We start from the raw sequence: 20,524 nt of genomic DNA on the forward strand, positions 1-20,524 counted from the left end.
GGTGAGGCTTACTACCAGCAGCTGATCCGGAGGTGTGAACGCCAAGGGAGGGGAAGCTGCTTCTGTATTTAGCCAGCCATTCACAGTCTTTGTTTAAGCCTGAGCTGAGGGCATCAAATCTGCAGATGAATTGTAGCTCAGAAATTTCTCTTTGGAGTCTGGTCCTAAAATTTCTTTGCTGTAGGATAGTTACTTTTAAGTCTGCTACTGTGTGGCCTGGGAGATTGAAGTGCTCTCCTACGGGTTTTTGTATATTGCCATTTATGATGTCTGATTTGTGTGCGTTTATTCTTTTACGTAGAGACTGTCCAGTTTGTCCGATGTATATAGCAGAGGGCCATTGCTGGCACATGATGGCACAAATTATATTGGTAGATGTGCAGCTGAATGAACCCACGATGGTGTGGCTGATCTGGTTAGGTCCTGTAGTGGTGTTGCTGGTGTAGATATGTGGGCAGAGCTGGCAACGAGGTTTGTTGCATGGATGGGTCCCTGAGTTAGAGTGACTGTGGTCCGGTGTATAGTTGCTGGTTAGGATTTGCTTCAGGTTGGCAGGCTGTCTGTGGGCAAGGACTGGTCTGCCTTCCAAGGCCTGTGAAAGTGGGGGATCATTGTCCAGGATTGGTTGTAAATCCCTGATGATGCGCTGTAGAGGTTTTAGCTGAGGACTGTAGGTGATGGCTAGTGGTGTTCTGTTGGTTTCTCTTGGGCTTGTCCTGTACTAAGAGGCTTCGTGGCACACATCGGGCTCTGCTGATCTGTTTTTTCACTTCCTCAGGTGGGTGCTGCAGTTTCAAGAATGCTTGGTAAAGATCCTGTAGGTGTTTGTCTCTGTCGGAGGGGTTGGAGCAAATGCGGTTATATCTTAGTGCGTGGCTGTAGACAATGGATCGTGTGGTGAGTCTGGGATGGAAGCTGGAGGCATGAAGGTAGGCGTAGCGGTCAGTAGGTTTACGGTACAGGGTGGTATTGATGTGGCCATCGTGTATTAGCACCGTGGTGTCCAGGAAGTGGACCTCCTGTGTGGACTGTTCCAGGCTGAGGTTGATGTTGGGGTGAAAGTTGTTGAAGTCCTGGTGGAATTCCTCCAGAGTCTCCTTCCCATGCGTCCAGATGATGAAGATGTCATCAGTGTAGCGTAAATAGAAACGGGGTGTTAGTGGACGAGAGCTAAGGAAGCGCTGTTCCAGGTCAGCCATGAAAATATTGGCATATTGAGGGGCCATGCGGGTACCCACAGCTGTGCCGCTGATTTGAAGGTATATGTCGTTGCCAAATCTGAAATCGTTGTGTGTGAGGATAAAGTTACAGAGCTCAGCCATCAGATGTGCTGTAGCATCATCAGGGATACTGTTCCAGACAGCATTTATTCCATCTTTGTGTGGGATGTTGGTATAGAGAGCCTCTACATCCATGGTTGCTAGGATAGTGTTTTCTGGTAGGTCATCAGTGTCTTGTAGTTTTCTCAGGAAGTCAGTGGTGTCTCGGAGATAGCTGGGAGTGCTGGTGGCATAGGGTCTGAGGACAGAGTCCACAAAACCAGACAGTCCTTCAGTGAGAGTGCCAATGCCCAAGATGATGGGGCGTGCAGGATTTCCAGGTTTGTGGATCTTGGGTAGTAGGTAGAATAGCCCCGGACGGGGCTCTAGAGGTGTGTCGGTATAAATCTGTTCTTGTGCTTGTGTAGGGAGTGTCCTGAGCAGATGGTGTAGTTTCTTAGTGTATTCCTCGGTGGGATCTGAGGAAAGTAGCCTGTAAATTTTGGTATTGGAGAGTTGTCTGGAAGCCTCCTTCTGGTAGTCAGACCCGTTCATGACGACAGTAGCTCCTCCTTTATCTGCCTTTTTGATTATAATGTCAGGGTTGTTTCTGAGGCTGTGGATGGCGAGTTTTGATAATTTAAAACTGACTGTGAAACAGTTTTATACAAACAAACAAAGATATGTAACAAAGACTAACAATCCACACCGAATCCAGCTTCCCACTAAAATCATACAAGCAGGAAAGTAGTTTTCAATGTTACTAGACCGTCTCCTATTTCCATATTAATGAGTTATAAAAAGCAGTGACCCACTTTAAAATCAGCCCTAAGATGAACAAGATCCACAAAATACTGGTCTAAAAATTTCCTTATTTATATGCAGTGTAGTGGCAGCTATGATGGTCCCAGGATATTAGATTTCTGACACTTTGGGTTTGTCTACACTTCAAAGTTGTCTCACTAACTACAGTCATAGAACTATGCCCACATCAGTGATGTGTTGCTTTAATTGTACCACTATAAAGGTGTTTTACTATAGTATAGCTATTTCCACATAGGTGGCAGAATACTCGGCTGGTAAAAGGCATCTCTATACCAGTGTAACTGCACACACACTAGGACTTGTACCAAGATAATTATATTGGTTAAAATGTCACACTATGATTTAGACAGGTATAGCAACATAACTTTTGAGCGTAGTCCAATCCAAAGAATTAATCCATGTCCCTTTGGTAACTCGAATGTGACAAGAGTGAGACAGAAACACCCAAGAAAGAGACAAATGAAGCACTGCATCACCTTGGACAGTTTTGCCCAGGTAATCTCCCTTCCTCTCCTTGTTGATGACATACTGATAGATTTTCCCAGTGGTCAGATTATTGTCCTTGGTGAGCCGAATATCAAGGAAGCGCTCATAATTACCCAAATCCAGGTCTACCTCCCCTCCATCATCCAGCACAAACACCTCTCCTGCAGCAAGTGGTAAGAAGCAAAAGCATTAGAATCAACTGGACACCGTACATGCAAGCTGTTCGTTCTCAGACAGCTGAAAGAGCACAATACATTTTATTCATTTAAGCATTTTTTAAAAATAGTTTAAAAAAAAAAACCACGCAGATCAGAAAGTGGAATAAGATTAACCTGTTTAGAATAAATCACTGCACACCCTCCATATAAATGAAAACATTCTGAGCTTATTTATGACATAACAGAAGTAAAGCCAGACTTTTACTGAGAATATTCTATCCCTTATCAGTTCAGCAGATCGGTAAGGAAATATTTTCAAGTCCAGCACAGTTATATATTACGGAAATGACTAGTATTAATTTTTATTCTACATATTCTCAAAGTCAATCTACACTTAGGAAAGCTTTGAAGAAAACACAGAGACTACCTTTGTACATATTTCTAAAGCAGGTCTACATTAGGAGATTAAGGTCGATTTTATAAACCATCATCAGTCTACACCACAACGCTCAAAAGATCAATTTTAAGGGGCTCTAAGGTCAAGTTTTGTAATGCTGAATTCCCCCAGAGTAACTCATAAAAGTCACAGAACACTGGAATGGAAGGGACCTCGGGAGGGCATCAAGTCCAGTCCCCTGCCTTCATGGCAGGGCCAAACATCTAGACCATCCTCCATAGATGTTTGTCTAACCTGCTCTTAAATATCTCCACTGATGGAGGTCACACAGCCTCCCTAGGTAATTTATTCCAGTAATTTTATTCCAGGCAGTTGTGAAAGAATTATAATGTCAAGATGGTTATAGAAAGTATCACAACTGCTTAATTGTGGGTTTGTCCCCTCTGTCTGATGGAGCTGTGAGGTAGTAAGCTTTAAAAGCAGCAATGACGCTTTGATCCATTGGCTGAAGGATGGAAGTAGTAGTTGGGGGCACCACTCAAATGTTATTGCCATAGTCTTTGACACTGATCACATGACCGGGTGCATTATTAAGGTTCAGCAGATATTTATTATCCCAATTATTTTCAACACAATATTTAGAGATGAATGATAAAAAGTAGCTTGTTATGTAAGCAGCAGAAGCCTGCTTTGTCATCCATGCCTTTCAATTTGCATGCCAGACCACAGGTAATGATGCCTTGTTTAAGCCTTGACGCACCCTCAGATTTTCCAAACGGTAAACAAGATGAGGCTTCAATTTCATGTCTCTTTCTAAATTTCCACCAAGAAGTAATGTCAGTCAATCCTTCGAGGCCTTAAAATCTGGTTTTTTTGTTTGGTTTGTTTTGTCCCTTGAAATAAAGCTTTGAGAAGGCATTCTTTCCCAGAAAAGCCCCATTCTGTCAACATTAAAGATTTGTTTTGGAGAATATCCACCTTCATCAATTATTTGTTGCAGTGCAGCTGGGAAATGTTACTTGCCTGAATATCAGCAGATGCTACTTTACCTGTAACACGCAGACTAGAATAACGTGAACACACTTTAAAACACTCAAACCAACTGTGACTTGCTCTGAATGTTACTTGGGCAGCCCCAACTTGTCTCTCTTCCTCGGCTTTCTCCTTTAGGTCCTCAGACAAGACAGGGCTTCCTCCCTTATGATGAGGAAGCTCAAAGGCATGTTGCATTCATTATGGCTGTCGATCCAACTTACAGTAGCCCCTCGCGTTCTTTGAGGGTTGTGCTCCCACGCACCCTCGCATAACTCTAATTTTGCATAAACCGGGGGCGGGGGGGAGCTGTTTCTCCCAGGCGGAACGCACGTTCTGCAGCCGGGGAAGCAGCAGGAGCACCTGGAGGTCCTTTTGAAAGGTAAATCCTGGGGGGGGGGGCAGTTGGGGAGGGTTAAGCCTGGCGATGGGTTGAGTCTGTGGGAGGGGTGCAGAGGGGATCAAGCCTGGCGTGGGTTAGGGCTGCCGGGGTGACAGGAGGTAGAGTTCAGCAGGGGTGGGGGACGGTGAGCCAGAGCCATTCGGGGAGGGCGTGAAAAGGTGCTGGAGGCATTTGAACTGGGGTGGGGGGTGTTTGTTCTGGGGCTATGTGGGGTCAGAGGGGTTGAGCAGGATTCTGAGTTGTGCTTAACTCGTGTTAATGCGAGTTAAGCACAACTCAAAATTGTGCATTTTGAGGGATTACTGTATTAAGAGTCTTTCCAGTTTACCCATTGTTGACCCCCTGACCTTTGTTATTTAATGCAATTTTAGCTCCAGCAACACACGTTTCTGCTATTTCTTTTATCTTTTTTTCCTGCAAGTAGACTGTACACAGTCAGTATCACCAAGTTCACTGCCAAACACGTGTCTTTCACTTGCTCGCCAATCTTTTAATAACTTCAAGTTTGGTAGCCGCAGACATTGCTTTACTTGGTTTCTCAGCCTCGGTGACAGCTCCTCAAGAAACTTTTCATGCCTAGGACCCATGATGGTCACGATAAGTGAAGTCCTACAACCGCAACATAAACAAGCTCGCTGACTACACAAACCTGTCACCTGAAATCGCTGACACATGGGAAGTAACCTTTGCTAATGTCAAACCTTCCTTCTGAGGGTTTAAGAGCATAGAGCAAATTGCACATGTCAAACTATTTCTTCACTCCCCACAGAGGTCTTGCGACCATAAAAAAAATTAGATCACAGAATTTTTTGAGTTCCGCTTACCATGCTCATAAGGAGAGAAGGTTCCTGCATCAATGTTAATATATGGGTCAATTTTAATGGAAGTGACATGTAACCCACATGATTTCAGGATTGTCCCAACGCTGCTTGCAATGATCCCCTTTCCAATCCCTGAGATAACACCACCTGTGACTAGAATGTACTTCATTTGTCTAAGGACCTGGAAAAGAAAATATTTTGTTAGACAGCAACGTCTTCATCAATTTAAGTTGACAAAACTATACGGCCAAACCAAAACAAGAACATTCTCTCGTGCTTTTCAGAGCCATGGGCAGAGAAGGGCAGGAAGACTGAACCAACTCATAGGGCGGAGATCTTACATCAAGTTTTCACGGAGAAGAGACACACGTGTACTGGACGATCAGGAAACTCCATACAGCCCTTTCTGCAGACATGCTTCCCTGACCAGAACCGTGAGCCACTGAGCTCTGCAGGGAAGGCGCATTTCCTCCCAGCGGGCCAGGAGCAGAGTAAGAGAGCCACAAAGCCTGTGACTCGCCCTGTTATGCCTGAGGAGAGGCGTCATGAGCACTAACACAAGCCCTGCTGCATTACACAGCTTCAGCCCACACAGAACCACTCTGCTAGGCACAATACACCCCCCCGGGGCGCACAGACAGGGAGGCAGAGCTGGACAATGTACCGCCCCCCCAACGGGGCGCACACACAGTGGGGGGAGGGCCGGGCGCTGTACATCCCCGCCCTGAGGCGCACACACAGTGGGGGGAGGGCCGGGCGCTGTACATCCCCGCCGGGGCGCACACGTGGGGGGGGGGGGAAGGCCGGGCACTGCACACCCCCCCCCGGGGCGCACACGCGGGGGGGGGGGGGGCCGGGCGCTGCACACACCCCCCGGGGCGCACACGCGGGGGGGGAGAGGGCCAGGCGCTGCACCCCCCCCCACGGGGCGCACACGCGGGGGGGGGAGGGCCGGGCGCTGCACACCCCCCCCGGGGCGCACACGGGGGGGGGGGGGGAGGGCCGGGCGCTGCACACCCCCCCCCGGGGCGCACACGGGGGGGGGGGGGGGGGGAGGGCCGGGCGCTGCACACCCCCCCCCCGGGGTGCACACATGGGGGGGGGAGGGCCGGGCGCTGCACACCCCCCCCCCCGGGCGCACACACGGGGGGGGGGAAGAGAAGGGCTGGGTGCTGCACACCCCCCCCCAGAAGGGCACACAGGGGGGAAGGGAAGGGCAGGGCGCTGCACACCCCCCGGGGTGCACACCGGTGGGGGGGTAAGGGAAGGGAAGGGCCCGGCACTGCACACACACACCCTGGGGTGCACACACGGGGGGAAGGGAAGGGAAGGGAAGGGCCCGGCGCTGCACACACACACCCCGGGGTGCACACACGGGGCGAAGGGAAGGGAGGGGAAGGGAAGGGCCCGGCGCTGCACACACACACCCCGGGGTGCACACACGGGGGGAAGGGAAGGGCCCGGCGCTGCACACACACCCCGGGGCGCACACACGGGGGGGAAGGGAAGGGAAGGGCCCGGCGCTGCACACACACCCCGGGGTGCACACACGGGGGGGAAGGGAAGGGAAGGGAAGGGCCCGGCGCTGCACACACACCCCGGGGTGCACACACGGGGGGGAAGGGAAGGGGGGGAAGGGAAGGGCCGGCGCTGCACACACACCCCGGGGTGCACACACGGGGGGGAAGGGAAGGGGGGGAAGGGAAGGGCCGGCGCTGCACACACACCCCGGGGTGCACACACGGGGGGGAAGGGAAGGGAAGGGCCCGGTGCTGCACACACACCCCGGGGTGCACACACGGGGGGGAAGGGAAGGGGGGGAAGGGAAGGGCCGGCGCTGCACACACACACCCCGGGGTGCACACACGGGGGGGAAGGGAAGGGGGGGGAAGGGAAGGGCCGGCGCTGCACACACACCCCGGGGTGCACACACGGGGGGGAAGGGAAGGGAAGGGCCCGGCGCTGCACACACACCCCGGGGTGCACACACGGGGGGGAAGGGAAGGGGGGGAAGGCAAGGGCCGGCGCTGCACACACACCCCGGGGTGCACACACGGGGGGGAAGGGAAGGGCCCGGCGCTGCACACACACACCCCGGGGTGCACACACGGGGGGGGGGGGAAGGGAAGGGCCCGGCGCTGCACACACACACCCCGGCGTGCACACACGGGGGGGGGGGAAGGGAAGGGCCGGCGCTGCACACACACCCCGGGGTGCACACACGGGGGGGGGGGGGGAAGGGAAGGGCCCGGCGCTGCACACACACACCCCGGGGTGCACACACGGGGGGGGGGGGGAAGGGAAGGGCCCGGCGCTGCACACACACACCCCGGGGTGCACACACGGGGGGGGGGAAGGGAAGGGCCGGCGCTGCACACACACACCCCGGGGTGCACACACGGGGGGGGGGGAAGGGAAGGGCCGGCGCTGCACACACACACCCCGGGGTGCACACACGGGGGGGGGGGAAGGGAAGGGCCGGCGCTGCACACACACACCCCGGGGTGCACACACGGGGGGAAGGGAAGGGCCCGGCGCTGCACACACACCCCGGGGCGCACACACGGGGGGGAAGGGAAGGGCCCGGCGCTGCACACACACACCCCGGGGTGCACACACGGGGGGGGGGGGAAGGGAAGGGCCCGGCGCTGCACACACACACCCCGGGGTGCACACACGGGGGGAAGGGAAGGGCCCGGCGCTGCACACACACCCCGGGGCGCACACATGGGGGGGAAGGGAAGGGCCCGGCGCTGCACACACACCCCGGGGTGCACACACGGGGGGGGGGAAGGGAAGGGCCCGGCGCTGCACACACACACCCCGGGGTGCACACACGGGGGGGGGGAAGGGAAGGGCCCGGCGCTGCACACACACACCCCGGGGTGCACACACGGGGGGGGGGGGGAAGGGAAGGGCCCGGCGCTGCACACACACACCCCGGGGTGCACACACGGGGGGGGGGAAGGGAAGGGCCGGCGCTGCACACACACACCCCGGGGTGCACACACGGGGGGGGGGGGAAGGGAAGGGCCGGCGCTGCACACACACACCCCGGGGTGCACACACGGGGGGAAGGGAAGGGCCCGGCGCTGCACACACACCCCGGGGTGCACACACGGGGGGGGGGGGAAGGGAAGGGCCCGGCGCTGCACACACACACCCCGGCGTGCACACACGGGGGGGGGGGAAGGGAAGGGCCGGCGCTGCACACACACCCCGGGGTGCACACACGGGGGGGGGGGAAGGGAAGGGCCCGGCGCTGCACACACACCCCGGGGTGCACACACGGGGGGGGGGGAAGGGAAGGGCCCGGCGCTGCACACACACACCCCGGGGTGCACACACGGGGGGGGGGAAGGGAAGGGCCGGCGCTGCACACACACACCCCGGGGTGCACACACGGTCCGGTCCGGTCCGGTCCCGTGGTCTCGCCCAGCCGCGCGCTCTCACCCCTCCCGCTGGGCCCAGCGGCAGCGCGAGGCTGATGTGCGCGCGGGCTGTAGCCGGCTGGCCACTGCAGTGAGAGCGCATGAGGCCGGCGGGCCAGGAGCGCATGCGCGGCGCCAGCGCCGAGGCGACGCGCCTGCGCCGTAAGCTCCCTGGCGTCTAACAAAGCCGCGCTCATCTCCCCTGTGGGCGGGGCTTGTGCCTGGGCAGGGCGGGGCTGCCGCGGGCGGAAGCTTGGGTGAGGGGGAGCTCTGCTGTGGGCGTGGCCTGTCACTGTCAGTGGCGGGCGGGGCCCGTGAGGAGTGAGTGCTGCTGTGGGCGTGGCCTGTCGTGTGCTGGGCACTGCCCGTCGTGGGCAGCACACGTGGGGCTCAAGGGCAGCTGTGGGGGAGGGGCAGCCCCGCTCTGGGTGGCATCTGGCACTGCACGAGGTGCAGGGTGATCTGGCCCAGCTGCCAGTGCAGGCCAGTGCCGGCCAGTGCCACGTGCCCAGCCTGCCTCACCACGGAGCCAGTGTCAGAGGGGCAGCCGTGTTAGTCTGTACTGCCGAGAGCCACCCGCTTCGTCAGATCTGCAGTGCACGAGGCCGGCAGGCGAGCAGTGCACGCGCGGTGGCAGCGCCGCAGAGACGCACCTGCGCCGTGAGCTCCACGGCAGCAAACAAAGATCTGGTGAAGCAGGTCTTTGCCCACCAAAGTTCATGCTCCAAAATAGCTGTTAGTCTATAAGGTGCCACAGGACTTCTTGTCCTTCATGGAGCCAGTCCTCCCACTGATTATTGCCCTAGACAGTGTGGAATAAATGGTACGTGCACTGAGGTATGTGCAGCTGTGCGCCACTCAGAAACAAAACCTGGCTGTGCGCGCTCTGCCAATCATCTGGGCAGCATTTGAATGTCTCCTGGGTGGCCACCCAAGCACTCAAATTACAGGGAACACTGCACAGAGCCCATGTGTGCCCTCTGCCCCTTGCCCATCGCCTTGTGCCAGTTCACAGCCTGTACCCTCCTCTGCTTTTCATGTCCTCATCACAGCCACCAGGAAGTGGTAGATGGCACCATCATGGTTCCCACAAAGTTCTAACTCTTGGTGTGGTCTTGGACCATAAGAACGGCCACACTGAGACCAAAGGTCCATCTAACGCAGTGTCCTGTCTTCTGACAGTGGCCAATGCCCCAGAGGGTTTATCTCTTTGTTCCAAAATCTCCTTTAATGCCATCTCAATCTGTGACAATTCCTCTCAATATGACCAAGTTATCTCAAGATAACTGCAGTAATTTTGAAATAAGTCTGTCAGTGTCTAAATGATGCACATGCTGTTTCAAAATAAATTTGAAATAGCAGGAGCATAATTTTGATGCTGGTAAAGCTCATTCCATGAAAAATAACACTTATTTTGAAATTGCTATTTCAAAATAGGTACTTGTAAGACACAGCATAGTGCTATTTTGAAATCAGCCATAATGTGCTCCAATGGCATTATTTCAAAATTTCAGATTATCTGGGTGCTATTTCAAAAGGCATTTGGAGTGTTAACACATTATTTTGTAACACAGAATAGCACTGCCATGTAGACGTAGTCTTGATGATTCAGACCCTCTGGGTCACCTGGCACTGTCTTCTGTTCATACCCTCTGGGGCATCTGGCATTGGCCTCTGTCAAAAGACAGGATACTGGGCTAGATGGACCTTTGGTCTGATACAGTGTGTCTGTTCTTATGTTCTCATAGTTCCGACTGATTACCATTGATCTCACTTGAATACAAGTAATTTTACTAGAGCCGCGTCTACACGTGCACGCTACTTCGAAGTAGTGGCACTAACTTCGAAATAGCGCCCGTCGCGGCTACACGCGTTGGGCGCTATTTCGAAGTTAACTTCGACGTTAGGCGGCGAGACGTCGAAGTCGCTAACCCCATGAGGGGATAGGAATAGTGCCCTACTTCAACGTTCAACGTCGAAGTAGGGACCGTGTAGTCATTGCACGTCCCGCAACGTCGAAATTGCCAGGTCCTCCATGGCGGCCATCAGCTGGGGGGTTGAGAGACGCTCTCTCCAGCCCCTCAGCTCACTGGTGGCCGCGTGGAGCGGCCCCTTAAAGGTCCCCTCCCCCTCCCTTCCTGTGCAGGAAGCTGAGGGATCGTGCAGGCGGCAGCCTGCACACGCCGCCAGCCTGCACCTCCCTCAGCCCCCCACCCAGCTGCGATGGCTGCCCAGCAGCCCCCCCAATGACCCCAGGGGACCCCCCCCAAGGGGAGCCAGGGCAGCCAGGCCAGCCAGAAGGGCAGCCAGGCTGGGAAGCGGCAGCGGGGCCCCTCCTGGACGGAGGCCGAGCTGCGGGACCTGCTGGGGCTCTGGAGCGAGGAGGAGGTGCTCCAGGTAATGGGGAGCAAGCGGCGGAACGCGGAAGCGTTCGCTCGGCTGGCCGACGGCCTGGCTGCCCAGGGTCACCCTGCCCGCACTCCTGATCACGTCAGGAGTAAGGTAAGGAGCTGCGGCAGGGTTACTCCCGGGCCCAGGATGCGGCTGGCCGATCTGGGGCCGCCCCCGTCACTTGCCCCTTTTACAGGGAGCTCAGGGACATCCTGGGCCCCCGGCACACCTCCTCCCCTCCGGCCACCCTTGACACCTCAGCTGACGAGCCCCAGCAGGCCCTGCAGACGGAGTCCGCCCCGGAGGTAAGCCCTGCACCCCGGGGGCCCCCCCCGGAGCGCACCCCCGGGCCATCGCGGCAGGAGGAGGAGGAGGAGGAGGAGGGGGGCTCCTCCTCTGCAGAATCCGGGCTGCAGATCCTCCTCCTGCCATCCTGGAGCAGCAGCCAGGCCTCCGCCCCCCGGGGATCTCCAGACCATGGGAGTGGACCAACAGGTATGTACCCCCCTCTGGTGTACACCCCTGGGCTTGAGGGGCGGGGGGTAATACATATGTGTCCAGGGCCCCCCACATGCTCACATGCCCATGGCCCCAAGGACAGCAGGGCCATGGCTCTCACAGCAGTGCATCAGCCCCTGCCCCCCCCCCCACCACGCACGACAGTGCCATGCCCCATCCCCGGGCCAGGGGGGAGCGGAACCTCGAGGGGCCCCCGGGAGGAGGGGGTGGGACACCCCGCAGCAGCAGCATGTGATGGAGTGGGGGGAGTGCAAAAGGGAGACTCAGGCTACACATGGAGCAATAAGAGCCGAATAGCTCCCCCAGGGCCAAAGGAGGATCCTGGGGCTACAGCTGGCAGGTGACACCTCTGCCCTGAACAAACAGGAGGGAGGAGCCGAGCTGGCTTGGAATCGGGGGGCGAGGGCGGGGGCCACAGGTAGAGGCTAGGGGAAGGGAGAGCTGGAAGGCAGCCAGCCTGAGGAGGGGGAAAGCTGCATCCCAGAGGGGCACCCCTTGGGGTCTTCTCCCTACGACGGATTGGAAGGACTGTCTCTTCCGACAGCTGGTGCTGTCACTCCTGGGAGAAACTGGGCATCTGTGGCCTAAGAAACCTCTCCTGCTGTCAGACCCTGCGGGGTGAAGTGAGAGTCGCTCCCACCAGGGGACGGGGTGCAGGGCAGGGGGACCCCTGAACCCCATCCATCACAGCAGCATCTCCCAGGGACGGGGATGGGGAACCTGCAGCACAGGGCTGGGGGGACAAAGGCCACGGCTTGGGGCCCATACTAACGCCTGTCTCCATTCTTCTTCCCCCCCTCCTCTCCTGTGTCCCGCACCTGCCCCATCAGAAGGACCGGAAGAGAGCGCCGGCGAGGCCTCAGTCGTCCCGGAGAGCCCTCCGGGACCATCGCTCCAGGCCAGCCCCTCGGCCGAGGACCGACCGGCCCCGCGGCGGGCTAGACGGCGGACCCCATGCTACCACCAGGCGATGGACCCCCAGCTGCTGGCCATCCACCGTCGGCAGCTGGAGGTCGCGGAGCAGCACCTGCAGTTGCAGGAGCGGGCACTGGCCTGGCGCCAGGAGGCATGGGGGGCCTACATGGAGACTTTTAACTGCTTGGTGGACTACTTGGCCCCCCATGCTGCGCCGGCCGCCACATCGCCCGCCCTGCCTGCTCCACCAGCCCCACCACCAGCTGCTCTGCCCGTCGCCGTCCTGTCCGCCGTTGCCCCGCCACCCACCGCCAAGGGCCGGAGTGCCGAGGGACCCCTGGAGCCACCTGAGCCTCGCCGGGCATCCTACCTTCCAGTCCGGCCCGCCCCCACCCAGCCCTAGACAGGGCTGCGACCGCGGCGGGGCTCCCAGCTGCCAACGCCTAGTGCCAGGCTATAGGGGTGAGGGGCCCGGGACGTGGCCCCCCCCTTGTATATAGTTTACAGTTATTATTTGTTGCCCCCCGTTTGCCCCGTCCCCCCCATGTAAACAGTTCTCCCCTTTATCCTCCCTGGTTTTCTTTTTATTATTGAGGACACTTGTTTCTTTGTATTGTTTTATTTTTGGACATATTAGTTTTTTTCCACATGTTTGTACATAGTTTGTTTTTGGTTCAAATATTTACAGTTAAAAAAAAAAGGTTCTGAAACAAAAAGACGTTTAAGTTCAGCCACAAGTGTGTGCTGTCATTTGTCCAGGAAAAGTGGGAGGGGGGTGCGGTTGGGTGCTCCATGGTGTGGGCGTTGGGGCAGGAGTGTGGTGGAGGAAGGGGCAGGCAGTAGGGGGCCTGGGCAGAGTTCACCCCACGGCCTCTTCATCAAAGTGGGCCCGCAGGGACTCCCGGACCCGGGTCCCTTCGGGGTCCACCTGCCGACTGGGGGCAGCGGGTGGCTGGACGTCTGCCCTGCCGGCCTCCGCAGCCCAGCCCTGGAAAAAGGCCTCCCCCTTGCTCTCCACCAAATTGTGCAGGGCGCAGCAGGCACCCATGATCTGGGGGATGTTGTGGGGGCCCGTATCCAGGCGGGTCAGGAGACATCTCCAGCGTCCCTTCAGGCGGCCAAATGAGCGCTCCACCACCTGGCGCGCGTCGTTCAGGCGCTCGTTGAAGTGCTTCTGGCTAGCGGAGAGATGGCCCGTGTAGGGATGCATGAGCAACGGCCGGAGGGGGTATGCCGCATCTGCGATGCCGCAGAGGGGCATGGTGGTGTCCCCCAGAGGGATTTCCCGCTGGGGGATGTAGGTCCCCGCCTCCAGCCGGCGGCACAGGCCCAAGTTCCGGAAAACCCGGGCGTCGTGGGTGCTGCCAGGCCAGCCCACATAAATGTCCTGGAAACGTCCCCGGCTGTCCACCAAGGCCTGGAGGACCACTGAGTGGTAGCCCTTCCTGTTTAAGTAGCGTCCTCCACTGTGATGCGGGGCGCAGATGGGGATGTGAGTCCCATCCAGAGCCCCGAAGCAGTTGGGGAAGCCCAGGGTGACAAAGGCCGCGATGGTGGCATGTGGGTCCCCCAGCCTCACAAGCCTGTGCAGGAGCATGGCATTGATGGCACGCACAACCTGCAGAGAAAGCACATGGGACAGCACCAATGAGGGGTGAGCAGGGTGTGCGTGGCCCTGCCCTGCCGTGCCCTGCCCTCCTCTGCCCGGGCCCCCCTCCCCTGCCCTGCCCTCCTCTGCCCTCCCCCGCCCTGGCCTCCCCTCCCCTCCTCCTCCCCTGCCCTGCCCTCCCCCCGTGGGTTCTCTTACCTCCATGAGAACAGCCCCGACGGTGGCCTTGCCGACACCAAACTGCTACCCCACGGATCGGTAGCTGTCGGGAGTGGCCAGCTTCCAGACAGCGGTGCCGACCCGTTTCTCCATGCTGAGGGCACGCCGCATGGCGGTGTCCTGGTGCCTGAGTGCGGGGGTGAGCCACTGGCACAGCTCCAGAAATGTCTGCCGGCTCATCCTGAAGTTCCTGAGCCAGCGGTCGTCGTCCCACTCCCCAAGCACCAGCCGCTCCCACCAGTCGGTGCTGGTGGGGTAGCTCCACAGCCGCCGGCGTGTGAGGCGGGGCGGGGCGGGGTGCTGCAGGGTTAGGGGTTGAGCCCTTCTGCCCTGGGGGCATCTCCTCCTCTGTGGCAAGGAGGTGCTCAGCTGCCTCCCGCATGGCATGGAGCAGGGCAAGCCCTGCTCCTGCCGGGAGGGCTGGGTGGACCTCTGGCTGCTGCTGCTGCTGCTGCTGCTGCTGCTGCTGCTGCTGCTGGGGGTCCATGACTGCGGCGCCCGGGGTCTGTGTGCCTATGGCTCCTCAGACCGCGTGCTGTGCAGGCTGAGTGTGCCTGGGAGGGGCCCTTTAAGGGAGCGGCTAGCTGTTGCCCCGGAAGCGCTAGTCCGCCCTGTGACCCTGTCTGCAGCTGTGCCTGGCATCCCTATTTCGATGTGTGCTACTTTGGCGTGTAGACATTCGCTCGCTGCGCCTATTTCGATGTTGGGCTGCGCAACGTCGAAGTTGAACATCGACGTTGCCGGCCCTGGAGGACGTGTAGACGCTATTCATCGAAATAGCCTATTTCGATGTCTCTACTTCGAAATTAGCTACTTCGATGTAGCGTGCACTTGTAGACGTAGCCTAGGTGTGCCATATCCGGCATAGGGAAATAAGGTCCCTCTATTCTGCTCCCACTTTCATAATATCTATCAGATGATAGGAATAAGGGGATTTCGACATTTGCAGGGTCCTTTAGAAAAGGACCCCCCTGTAGATGAGCCGTGCGCGAGTGAAACGTGGCACTTTCAAAGTGCTGTGGCCAGCAGCATGCTGATGAGGTGCTGAATATTTATTTTGGGGCTTCACTCGTATTCTCTGATTTGGCCATTAGCATGGCCATTTTGAAATTTTGGCCAAATGTAGACATGGCCTTTGAGTTTACTTAAGACAATCATAAAAATGACCACAAAAGAGTTCTGGCTGGTTTTGACATACCTGGTATATCTCAGAGAAATGTGATTTATGAAAGAGCATGGTTTACCCAAGACAATTCTGGAACCCAGGCATAAATGCTGAATGTTTTATAAGAGCGCCGCATGCAATGACTGTAAAAGTTGATGCTGGAATTGCAAACATTGAATATATTAGACTGGTTGTTGGGGTAACAGATAAAAGTTTTTCATGGCAGCTACAATTAAAAACAAATATAATTTTACAAACAGTTATTCAGGAACCCAAGCAGTCTGAAATTGTCATACATCAGAATAAAAGGTGGGGGCAACTTGAGAGTCTGGAAGCTAGAAGCTGTAAACAGAAACCTGTTATAAAACACAATAAATGAAACCCATGAGGCAAGAAGAAAGAACTCCCAGACTGCACATCCAAGGTATAGGAAAAGTAATATCCCACAAGATGATGCATTTGACAACAGCAGTATAGCAGCTAGGATGGGTCTAGTGAGAAAGTTGGAAGAAATTGATGGAGGATTTATTGACACTGGAGTTCTGAAAGGCAATCCAGTACAAACCAATGTAAGAGACAATGCTGAACTGTTACCCGCACAAATGTCTTATCTCTTCCACACTCAGGAACATGTACACCTTTATCGAATCTCTAGGGCTTAAGGCAAGACCCTGTTAATTTAAACTCCCACCCCTACCCAATTCACAGGGCATAATTCCCGGTGGGTATTCAGGATCTGTGCCACTGAAAAAGCCTTATACAGTAATATTCTTATTCTCTATTTGTTTATAATTACCAATGTAACCCTTCTTCTGGAAGGAGTCAGCAGCAACCAGGGCTGGGTTCAATATCTAGGGGTTCCTTTTCATCCACCTCACATAGAACCAGCTTGAGCCCCCACCTAGTAGCCTGGGAAATTCACACACCCTGGGCGCCTCGGCGAGGCAATGCTTCCCCACTCGCAAGCACAGAGTGTGAGTGTAGAAAAGAAACTTTTAATGAAAGAGGCAGAAAAGTCATATGTCATAAGCTTGGGAAAACACCACACCCAGAATTCATAACCAATCCTCAAGTAACTGTCCCAGCTCAAATGGACTGATCAGTGTCCTTTGCCTCTCAGGCTCACCAGTCCAATACTGTAAAGAGCCAATCCACACACCCAAACTTTATCCGAACCCCACTTTCAAATGCTCCATTTATAACTCTGTCCAGTCCGCGCAGGCCTTGACACATCACCCTGATGCATTCCCTCATTGAACCCGAGGCAATGCCACCTTTGTGCTGGTCCGGCGTTCCACTTGCCCCTGCCAGCTGCCCCACCGGCCACCCGCTGGTTGCCCCTGCCAGCCGCCCACTGCTTCTCTTATCAGCCACCCGCCAGTCTCACCTGCCAGCTGCGCGCTGCTTCTCCTACTGGCCACTCACCGGCCGCCCGCCTGTCTGCTGTCTTGTGGGTTTTGCTGTAGGGAAAACCCTTTGATTCCAGCTCTCTGTTTCTCCAGCTGCTAGTGATATCAGCTCACAGTGGCATTCGGCTCTGGGCCTAGCCACAACATCTCACTATCCAGCAAGGTGGATTGTCACAGAATAGCTATAGACCTATCTTTAGGTCTATTTTGAACAGTGGGGGGAGGAGGGGAAAGAACTAATCAAACCAGTCTTACAGCTGTATAATCAAAAGGCTGCCAGCCATCTAGTTCAACCACTATCCCACTCCCCCTTTTACCTCACAATGCTTAGATGGTGGGAGCCCTGTGCAATCCATATCTTACACAGCAGTAAGACAACCATGTACCCCCACAACAACTTCAAGCAATGGTGAGACTCCACAATTCCTACACTGGGTGATAGCATAAATTGTGACTTTACAACAACATGTTGTTTACAATAGACAAAATCTCATTGTTTCACCTGCTGTCCTTCAGGCTTTGTTTACAAGGCATTACATACGCACACCTTTGAATTTTCATGCAAATAATCTCTAAAGGACACATTCCCCAAATCCTTCAGCAGTACAGAGCTCCTGCTGGCACATTCCTTGCACCAAGAAAGCAGAATATATGCTAAGCACACAGTATTCTGCTCACCAATCCTAAGGCAGGCACGCAGGCAGACTTCCACTGCTGGGACAGACAAAGTCACTCTCTGGCCGCTAGTTGCTGCACCTCAGGGTCTTGGGGGCTTTGGGGGTTGAGTCCTCCTTAAGGCATTCCTTCTTCCCTGCTTGATGTTCTTTCCTTCCCTTTCCTAATTGATGTTCTTTTCTTCCCTTCCTTTTTCCGTCTTGGACCCCAGTTTAAGTAGGGAAACTTGAGTCCTGCTTAGCTATACTTTGACCAATTACATTAGTGTAATTTTACTAACCAATCATAACATACTGTAACAGAATTACCTAACCAATCATAACCCACCACCTTAACTGATTTACACCTAGCAAAATTAATTATATGGCAAATGGAAGCAATTACAAACCAGAAAATATACGGAAAACAGTAGAAAAGTGAAGATAATCGTCATAGAATGGTGATTCCACAACCTCAGCTATTGATAAGTCATTGGTTGCCAGATGAAATGCTGTTAGCAAAGTTTTCTTTCCCCATCTTGAGATCTATTTAACAGTGGGTGGCATTAGGATGTCGTCTTTTTCTTAACTGCCTGATGTGACGCTTTTGTACTGAAATGTAGATGGAATGTATGTGACCTGTACCTCCACAGTTACCAGCGGCTGCTCTTTATTCTGGCTGCAAAAGAGCTCTAGACCTCTCCATATGGCTAGATGGAAATCCTATTGGTTATATAGTTACAGAACCAGACAGTGTCCAAATGCCTTTCCCAGGGAAACTGTAGTGAGCAGGAGTAGCTGCTCACTGAACCGGAAGGGGAAGAACCCCTCCTTGACCGTTGGTGGATGGAATTTAGCCCCACTCCCTTTCCTGACCAGAAGGTAAGGGGCAGGGCACCAGTATAATAACCCCAGCTCAGAGCTCAGTAGAGGCCTGGCCACTGGAGGAGCCAGGTGCAGGTTCTGAGCTCTCAGGCTGGGAGGAAGGTCCCTCTCTCCAGGAGGCTGAGGACTGGCCCAGACCACTGGGTCCCCTGCCAGAGGAACTGGAGGAGGAGCTACCTGCCATAGTACAGACCTGGAGGAGCCTGACCAGCACTCAATGCAGGTATGAGGAGAGGGGAAGATACTGAAGTGGCCCCGGGGTGGATGGGTTGCTGTGTGGATCACGCTGATCCCTGTGGTGGATTGTGCTGCTGCTAACAGGGCTCTGGGCTGGGCTGCAGTGGAGTGGGTGGGCCTGTGCTGCCACCCGCCCCCCCCCGCACCTGTGTGTGGCAGTCTCCTCCCTCTCACCAGTCCAGGCATATACCGGGGTTGCCTAGCGCTCCCTGCTTTGGGATGGCCTGGGTTTACTGATTGTTTGCTGCCCCACCTTGCACCAGGGCCTCAGCTTCTGGCCTTCATATCGACTCTGCTTGTTTGTTGCCCTGCCCTGTGCCCAGTCCTTTTGACGCTGGGATTGGACTAACTATATTGCCTGCCTGGGAACCAGGCATGGGTCTACTGGGAACTGCACGCAGTCCTGAGCCCAGGATTGAGCAGTGTAGTGAACAGGTGTGGCCACTCGTGGAGCCAAGTGGCTAACAGAGACCCTGCAAGAGACTAGATGCAGATTTATGTGAATTCAGAGAACTTCATTATCTCAAGGTGGAATATTTTTTTCCAGCTATATAGAAGTTCTTAAAAGACATTACATGTTGCAGTGCTATTGCAGTGAGGGGGTATTGTGGCACTATTAACTGTGGTTTGTAACTTACCCTTTAAATCAGCTTCTGTACCTAATGCCTGCAAGATAGCTAATGTGATGCCAATATTTAAAAAGGGCTCAAGAGGTGATCCTGGCAATTACAGACCAATAAGTTTAACATCAGCACCAGGTATATTAGTTGAAACTATAGTCAAGAATAAAATGGTCAGACACATGGATGTACATAATTTGTGGAGAGGGGGAAGTCAACATGGCTTCTGTAAAGAGAAATCATGTCTTGCTAACCTACTAGAGCTCTCTGAGGGAGTCAATAAGCTTGTAGACTAGTGGATCCAGTGGATACAATGGGTATAATCTAGAAAGCCTTTGACAAAGCCTCTTACCACAGGTTGTTAAGTAAAGTAAGATGTCATGGGCTATGAGAGAAGGCTGTCCCATGAACTGATAACTCTTTAAAAGACAGGAAACAAAGGGTAGAAATAAACGGTAACCTTTCCGCATGGAGAATAACTAGCGGTGTATCCCCAGGGTATGTACTGGGACCAATCCTATTCAACCCATTTATAAATAATGAGATAGCAAAACTTGCTGATGATACTAAACTGCTCAAGATAGTTAAGAGCAAAGCAGACTGCAGAGCTTCAAACAGATCACACAGAACCGAGGCTGTGGCCACACCTGGCCAAAACTTCAAAATGGCAGCGATAAATCTATGGGATGACCACATCCTGAGTACTGCATACAGATGTGATCACCTTGTTACAAAAAAGACATATTGGAAAAGGTTCAGAAAAGGGCTACAAAAACTATTAGGAGTTTGGAATGGGTGCCATATGAAGAAAGCTGAGAGAAGCTGGGACTTTTCAGCTTAGAAGAGGAGTCACATGAAAGAAATCTATAACCTCATGACAGGTATAGAAAAAGTGAATAAGGAAACGTTATCTATTTGTTCCCATAACATAAGAACTAGTGGCCATGAAATGAAATTAATGGGCAGCAGGTTTAAAACTAACAAAAGGAAGTTTTTCTTCACCCAGCACATGGTCGGCCTGTGGAACTCCTTGCTAGAGGATCCTGTAAAGACCAGGACTTTAACAGGCTTCAAAAAAGAACTAGATATG

General features: G+C 54.7%; 1 protein-coding gene across 1 annotated transcript in view; it reads right to left on the reverse strand.

Annotated features, from left to right (window-relative positions):
- The window catches only part of CTPS1 (CTP synthase 1), a 47,000-nt gene extending 38,043 nt beyond the window's left edge, over positions 1 to 8,957 (reverse strand). The window contains exons 1-3 of the mRNA XM_074976275.1: positions 8,835 to 8,957; positions 5,385 to 5,562; positions 2,561 to 2,731 (exon numbers count right to left, since the gene is read on the reverse strand). Of these exons, the coding sequence (XP_074832376.1) occupies positions 2,561 to 2,731; positions 5,385 to 5,562; positions 8,835 to 8,939 (454 nt within the window). The 5' untranslated portion in view covers positions 8,940 to 8,957. The remainder of the gene's footprint in view (positions 1 to 2,560; positions 2,732 to 5,384; positions 5,563 to 8,834) is intronic.
- Positions 8,958 to 20,524: the final 11,567 nt, after the last annotated feature.

This window comes from Carettochelys insculpta, chromosome 24, assembly GCF_033958435.1.
Source record: "Carettochelys insculpta isolate YL-2023 chromosome 24, ASM3395843v1, whole genome shotgun sequence".
NCBI lineage: Eukaryota > Metazoa > Chordata > Testudines > Carettochelyidae > Carettochelys > Carettochelys insculpta.